This window comes from Pseudorasbora parva, chromosome 4, assembly GCF_024679245.1.
Source record: "Pseudorasbora parva isolate DD20220531a chromosome 4, ASM2467924v1, whole genome shotgun sequence".
NCBI classification, from domain to species: Eukaryota; Metazoa; Chordata; class Actinopteri; order Cypriniformes; family Gobionidae; genus Pseudorasbora; species Pseudorasbora parva.
In genome coordinates, this window is record NC_090175.1 from 4055142 (window position 1) to 4063249 (window position 8108).

The 8108-nt window shown below is 46.6% G+C and overlaps 1 protein-coding gene across 1 annotated transcript in view; it reads right to left on the reverse strand.

Annotated features, from left to right (window-relative positions):
• LOC137073721 (obscurin-like) overlaps positions 1-8108 on the reverse strand; it is a 108870-nt gene that overhangs the window by 62414 nt on the left and 38348 nt on the right. The window contains exons 6-7 of the mRNA XM_067442425.1: positions 4969-5283; positions 4579-4890 (exon numbers count right to left, since the gene is read on the reverse strand). Of these exons, the coding sequence (XP_067298526.1) occupies positions 4579-4890; positions 4969-5283 (627 nt within the window). The remainder of the gene's footprint in view (positions 1-4578; positions 4891-4968; positions 5284-8108) is intronic.

Sequence of the window (8108 nt, forward strand, 5' to 3'; positions counted from 1 at the left end):
TCTCGGGCTGAAGCAGTATGGTTATGGGGCAATGCCAAAGATAGAAGAGACGCTTGCGAGCCATCTCTCGCCTTCCTCGGCATCGTCCCTGAAGGCCCCGACTTTGCCCACCAGACCTTTAAAAACAACGTCGGCACTGGTGGGCAAAGCGTACTCGGCAGCAGGTCAGGCTGCCGCATGCCTGCATACAATGTCAATAATGCAGGCGTATCAGGCTGACCTGCTAAGGGACCTAGATGGACGTGATGAGGTGGGGGGAGATATCATTAATGAATTGAGAACATCAGCAGATCTTGCTCTCCGGGCCACCAAGGAGACGGCTAGATGTGTAGGCCGCTCTATGGCAGCCTTGGTGGCTACGGAGAGACATCTATGGCTCAACCCCACCGAAATCAAAGAGAGGGAGAAAAGCTTCCTGCTAGACACGCCGCTGTCTCCTGGCGGCCTCTTCGGTGACGCAGTCCACACTGTCACCGAGAGGTTCCAGGAGTCAAAGAAACAAGCTGCGGCGCTGAAGCAGTTTCTCCCTCTCCGGGTACAGGTCCCTGGGGCTGCTGCTGACACCAAGCAGCCCAAGCCGAGTATGAGCTCTGCTCACAGGGCTCAACAGAAGCAGAGCGTCGCCACCCGAACTCCCCCTCAGCGCGGGGACGAGGGGCGGCGCTCTCACGCGAGGCCTTCGAGGGGCAGGGCTGATCTGAGGACAGTCCTGATCGCCAAGAAGGCCTTGTCCCCCGTAGGGAAACGGTGTTTACCCCTGCCAACGGTACCCGTTTCCCTGCGGCACCCTCTGGGGCCTGTGCTGCCAACCCGGGGCGCAGTCGGTCTCCGCGGGCCACCAGAGGGTGGTCCGCGCCCCCCTCGGGGGGCTCCCGAGCAGTCAAGTCAGTTGTTCCCTGCCGGTTCGCCGCTTCAGGGCGCTGTGCTTGCTGTTCAAAGTACACCAGAGGCAAGCCTCGAGAGGCTGGTTCCCTTAGTAGATTTTCTAGACGAATGGAAACGTCTATCAAATATATCTCGTTGGGTCCTGCAGATAATCGAAAGGGGGTACGCCATTCAATTCAAGAGGCGGCCACCTCCTTTCAGCGGTGTCCTACCCACAGAGGTGGGCCCGGAGCAGGCTCTGGTGATGGCACAGGAAGTAGAGACACTCCTGCGAAAGGGGGCTATAGAGAGGGTTCCTCCTCCCGGCAGGGAGTCGGGGTTTTACAGCCGTTACTTCATCGTGCCAAAGAAGGATGGGGGCTTACGCCCGATATTAGATCTGCGCCTATTAAATCGCTCAGTGGCCAAGCTCAAGTTCAAGATGCTCACACTCAGACAGATTGTATGGCAGATCAAATCGGAGGATTGGTTTGTCACCACAGACCTCAAAGATGCGTATTTTCATGTCTCCATCCTTCCACATCACAGGAAGTTCCTCAGGTTTGCCTTCGGGGGAGAGGCATACCAATATCGGGTACTTCCCTTCGGTCTAGCACTGTCACCCCGCACATTCACCAAGTGTGTGGATGCAGCTCTGGCGCCGTTGCATCTGCAGGGCATCCGCATACTGAATTATATCGACGACTGGCTGATTCTAGCGCATACAGAACAGATGGCGGTTCAGCATCGAGATGCTGTTCTCGCACACATGTCGAAATTTGGGTTGAGGCTGAACGCCAAGAAGAGTGTGCTTTCTCCGGCTCAGAGAACCACTTTTCTAGGTGTGAACTGGGACTCGGTAATTATGCGGGCGCAATTATCGCCAACACGCATAACATCGATCCTGGCAGCAGTCAAAGAACAGAAGCTAGACCGGGCCGTCACTGTGAAACAGTTCCAGAAACTGTTAGGTCTCATGGCAGCAGCGTCCAACGTAATACCTTTTGGCCTACTGAACATGAGGCCGCTACAGTGGTGGCTCAAAACAAAAGGGTTCTCCCCGGGGCGGAAATCCGCTCCGCACGTTCAAAGTCACGCGGCGATGCTTACGTGCTCTGGTCATGTGGAAAAACCCGGGGTTTCTGTCCCAGGGTCCCGTGTTGGGGGCTCATGTTCGACGCGTAACGCTAACGACAGACGCCTCTCTCACGGGCTGGGGTGCGACCAGTAGTGGCCGTTCATCCCAGGGTCTATGGCAGGAACATCAGCGGCACTGGCACATAAATCGGCTAGAGATGCTCGCAGTGTTTCTTGCATTGAAACAGTTTCTGCCCGACCTCAGGGGCCATCATGTGTTAGTCAGGACAGACAACACATCGGTGGTCGCCTATATAAATCACCAGGGGGGTCTGAGGTCCCGTCCATTGGACAAATTGGCACGTCGAATCCTCCTGTGGGCCCAGGGGAAATTGCTGTCCATCAGAGCCGTATATATCCCAGGGGTCCTAAATCAGGAAGCGGACATCCTGTCGAGGCAGGGGCCGAGGCCCGGGGAGTGGAGACTCCCCCCCGAGGTGGTGGAGCTCCTATGGAAGAAATATGGGAAAGCAGAGATAGACCTATTTGCTTCGGCAGAGAATTCTCACTGTCCTCAGTGGTTCTCTCTGTCCCATCCAGCCCCGCTGGGGTTGGATGCCATGGTACAGGAGTGGCCGAGGCTGCCCCTGTACGCCTTTCCCCCGATTGTCTTGCTTCCAGGAGTTCTGGAGAGGGTACGCCGGGACGGGGCCCAGGTACTTCTAGTGGCTCCGTACTGGCCGACCAGAATATGGTTCTCGGACCTAATATCTCTCCTGGAAGGCTCTCCGATAGAGATTCCGACCAGGAGGGATCTACTCTCTCAGGCGGGCGGGAGATTCCTGCACCCATGCCCAGAGTTGTGGAAACTGTGGGCCTGGCCTCTGAGGGGGCCAGGCTCATGGAGGAGGGTCTCTCGGCCGAGGTCGTTGAGACCATCCTTTACTCCAGAGCTCCGTCCACGAGGAAGCTGTACGCTTTGAAATGGAAACTTTTCTCAGCATGGTGCAGAGAACGCCAGTGGGACCCAGTTAACTGCCCGGTTGGTACAGTGCTGGAGTTCCTGCAGGCAAGGTTCTCGGCAGGGTTGACCCCCTCCACAATAAAGGTGTACGTGGCGGCCCTGGCTGCCTTCCACGTCCCTTTGGGTGGAGTGTCTTTGGGAAGACACCCTCTTATTACACGTTTCCTCCATGGTACCCTAAGGTTGAGACCGGTCAAGCACTCGAGGGTCCCGGCATGGGACTTTAGAGGAGGTGTCAGAGAAGTTTCTCACCCTAAAAACCATCTTTCTTTTGGCCATTTCATCCCTCAAAAGAATAGGAGATATTCAGTCCCTGTCGGTAGGGCCCTCATGCCTAGAGTTTGCGCCTGATATGGTAAAGGCTTTTCTGCATCCTAGACCAGGCTACATCCCCAAGATTCCTACGAGCCCACGGGGCCCCATTACTCTTCAAGCCTTCTGTCCTCCTCCTTTCATGACGTCAGACCAGGAAAGATTGAATCTGCTGTGCCCTGTTAGGGTGTTAGATACGTATGTCCACAGAGCTGCCCTGTGGAGAAAGACCGATCAGCTGTTCGTCTGTTTCGGAGCCCAGAAAAAGGGGGCTCCAGTATCTTAGCAGAGAATGAGCAAGTGGGTGGTCGAGGCCATCTCACTTGCTTATGAGGCGGTCGGGCAGCCGTCTCCACTGGCTGTCCGGGCGCACTCTACCAGGGGTATGGCTGCTTCTAAAGCAATTTTGTCGGGGGCTTCCCTCCAAGACATATGTAATGCGGCAGGCTGGTCGTCGCCGCTGAACTTCGTCAGATTCTACGAGTTAGATTTGGCATCTACAGTTGGGGAGCAGGTACTCTCGTAATCGTGTGCGCTTCGGCTTCACACATACGAAGCATTTGGTCCCATGGCGATGTGGGTATAAGCGTTCTTACAGCGTTTCGACGGAGCTCGAGTTCCCCGAAAGGGAACGTCTCCGTTACGTATGTAACCCTAGTTCCCTGAGGGAACGAGACACTGCGTCGCCCTGCCATACTCCCGGCGTGCCCGTGATCACTTACTTCAGGCTTTATCAGAAGCTAGTTCCTGTTTGTTTTCACGGACGCTTTTTTAGCTTCCGGTCGATGACGTCATCACGCCGACGATCGATCGATCTTCCGATGGAATGGTTCTACAGGCGCTTCACGACACATTAATGCAGAGGCGTTCTCACAGCGTTTCGACGCAGCGTCTCGTTCACTCAGGGAACTAGGGTTACATACGTAACCGAGACGTACTTCAGGCTAAAGGAGCTGCGATAAGTACTGAGTGCTGTACATGCTCATACTTTCATGTTCATACTTTCCAGTTGGCATTTCTAAAAATCTTTTCTAAAAAAAAATTTCCTTAGTCATCAACATTAAAATAAATAAACATTTGAAATATATCAGTCTGTTTGTAATGACTGAATATAAGCTTCACTTTTTGAATGGAATTATTGAAATAAATCAACTTTTTCTAATTATAACTATTCTGATTATATGACCAGCACCTGTAGGGGAATATATTTAATGTAAGCGTATACTGCTAACATTTGTATTTTATCCATTAAATGATTCTGTATATACTGTACTACAATGAAATGCTCTGAATTCACTCACTGATGAGGTTGAGCTGAATGTTGGTGGTCAGGGAGATGAAAGTCAAATATGTGTCTCTGGTTTCTGCTCCACACCAGTAAACTCCAGCATCTCTCACGCTCACATTACTGATGCTCACTGTAAAAACTCTCTCTTCATTTCTCTCAGATGAACCACTCATTTGTGTCACTGTAGATGTGCTGATGCTTTGGCAGATGTGATTATCATCCTCTTTGCAGAAATGAACTTCATGTTCCTCTGGGATCGGACAGGTGATGTTGACTTCTTCACCAATATAAGCAGTTTTCCTCACACTCTTTGGATATGTTGCATCTATAAACCAAGATGAAAATTACATTAAAATCAGATCAGATTCAAACATGTAAGTGCTGTGTATTTGTGGTTCCTCACCGTGTGTGACGTGCAGCTGAAGTTCAGTGAAGCTCTCAGTATAGTCAGACACATTCACTCCACACCTGTATGTTCCTGCATCTGCAGCTTTCAGCTCTCTAAAAAACACCATCAAGACTCCTGCTCTGGTGTCGTCATATAAAGAAACATCTCCATTCTCCATCCATTCATCCTGAACTCCTGGATTCTTCCTCTCTGAACATCCATCTGACTCTTTACAGATGTATTTTGGCCTGGTTTTGTATTGAGGATGTTCACACTTGATCATCACACGACCTCCTGAGTGGCCAGTGACTCGAGACACGCCCACTTTAGCTGTCGATCACAAATATCACATTTAATCAAATTTACCATCGACATTGTAGAAACTTAAAAAAGATGGATTTTAGTTATTTCCACTTACTACCAATATATAGATGAACCGTATTAATAACAGAGTAACTGTACGAGTGTCTGTAGATCCAAACTCCACATAAATAAACTCCTCCATCATCTGGTGTCACAGCTGTAATTCTCACAGTCATGAGTTTATTATGTCTGTCATCAGAAACACTCAATCTTTCTTTCTTCTTCAATGTGCTGTAAATCGTCTCAATGGAGTCTCTTCCTTCTTTGAATATGATCTTGGGTTCATTAATATGATTATGTGAATATTCACAGCTGAAGGCGGCAGTTTCTCCACTATTCACCATCACTCTCTTTGACAGATTACAGCAGGAATCTGTAATTCACCAAATAAAGAAATATATTTCACATATAAAGCTTTAAAATGATCAATCGTTTTACTTTGATTTTAAAATGACTGACCTTCTTTCATATTCAGAGTCATTTCGATGTACCATTTGTTATGATTCAAAATCTGGTATCTTCCGGCATCTTGTTGAATTAAATCTCTGATGTAGATCATGAGGTTTCCCTCAATGTTTCTAAACAGTGTGAATCGTCCTTCATTAATCAATGTATCGTGTTTCTTATAATTTATTATTGTTCTCAAGTCAGGTAATTTGGTCATATGTTTAGCAGAGTTACTGAACCAAAGTTTCTGTGAATCAACCAGAAGACTTGCTCCAGAATATCCAGTGACGCTAAAGCATCTCACTGCACCTGTCAATCAGATTGATACTGTGATCAGAAACCTCATGAACAGAAAACAGCATCATTACTGCAGTGATGAAAGAGAAAAGCTCTGACCTGAGATCAGGTAGAAAGTCAAGAAGATGAGGAGGATCTTCATTGTGAGTTGAGTTCAGTCTTCTTTCTGCTGAATCTCTCTGTCTCTACATCTGTCTGCTTTAGTTCCTTCCTCTTTCTTCAGCTCTTTATCAGTAATGAGCAGCTTTACTGGCCCCTCCCACCATCAGCACTGACTGAATATGACATTAATCACACTGAAAGAGCGCCACCTAGAGGAGGTTACAGTGAAGGATACTGAGAGCTCACACAGGCTTCATCTTCTCTATAGAAGGACTCATGACACTGACTGAATATGACATTAATCACACTGAAAGAGCGCCACCTAGAGGATTTTATGGAGCATCTGGACTGGACAATTAGGTTAAAAACATTAGTCACAGATCATCTCCTCTAGTGTGGACAGAAGACATCATTTCATCTTGGAAGATGAAAAACTATGATTAGTATTAATAATATATAATTATTATTATTAAATGATTATAAATTACTGACTGATGATTTCTTTCTTTTTTTCGCAAAACCTAGTAATGTTTCAGCCTGGTTGCTATTCACTTGCACTATAGGAAGGAGCACGTAAAAAAACTTTTGCTTTTGAGGTCTAAAAAGGATAGATGGAGACAGGACATTGAGTAAAATATGGCTTTATTTTCATTTTAAAGTGAACAATACCTTTAACAGTCTCTAAAAACTCTCTTTTACATCTTAAAGGGATACGCCACCATTTTTTCATATTAAACTATGTTATTCGCTTAACTAAGATGAGTTGATACATACCCCTCTCATCTCTGACGTGCAGTGATGATCTGATAGCATTTAGCTTAGCCCACTAAGCCCAGTTCATTCACTAGGGTACCAAACAGAGATCAAGTTAGAAGTAAACACGTTTCCCCTATTTAAATACAGTTACACCAATAGCTGAACGACCAAGTATGGTGACACAAAATGCAAAGCTTTTCTAAGCGGGTTAAAAAGGAGAACTATAATGTATGGCGGAATAGCACTTTTGAGAGTATATTAGTATTATAGTATTTTACAGTGCATTATTACACTGTATTACTGTAACTGTAATACGCTTCTAACGTGATCTCTGTTTGGTACCTAATGCTGCGTTCACATCGGACGCGAATGACACAAATAAATCGCACGAAGTTGGACGCGTGAACATTTTGAATCATGGGCTTCAATCGTGCGTGAAATTCGCTTCATTCGCATGTGACATTAACTACACAACAGACACGAATTCACGTCATGGGAGGGCTTCTGCCAGGTGCCTCGTCTCATGGAGAAATGGCTGACATGGGCTGTGTTTACACATCTTTATAATAAAAAAATCTATAATATCATGAGAACTTCAATATTTCTTTTGAACACAAGTTGGTTAGACATATGGCTTTGCTTGTATAGTAATTTTTTTTTGTAAAATATATATTTTATATAAAATAATTTTTTTTTTTTTCAGTATTTTTCATTTCATACATTTTTTTTTACTTTTTCATACGTTCATATTTTGAATTGCTTCAGCAATAATCTGCTCAGTGTCTTCCTTAAAACAAGACCAAACTTCTGTCTTATATCCCAAAGCATTCTTGAATTACAGCTCTTTAGGTTTGGATAGTGCATTTGGGCAGTTAAGGGGTTAAAGGGATAGTTTACCAGATCGCGCCAGATTGACCTTATCAGACGAAAGTAATGACGGATGGGAACACTAGATGAGATTTCTTTGGTTATGAGGCAAAAAAAAAAAAAACATAAATACTGTTGTGTTTCTCACTGAAACCGATCAGTTTCGTGTCTTAAGACATCAGTGTGTCGTCACGAGCAGCAGGGTTTTTGTGCATGTTGTCTAAAGCCCTTTTCACACGGGACTAGTATTATCTGGTGACCTCTGGTGATTTTTGTAATAATTGTAAAGTCTGCCATCTTAATCCTGTGCGAATCGGCCATGT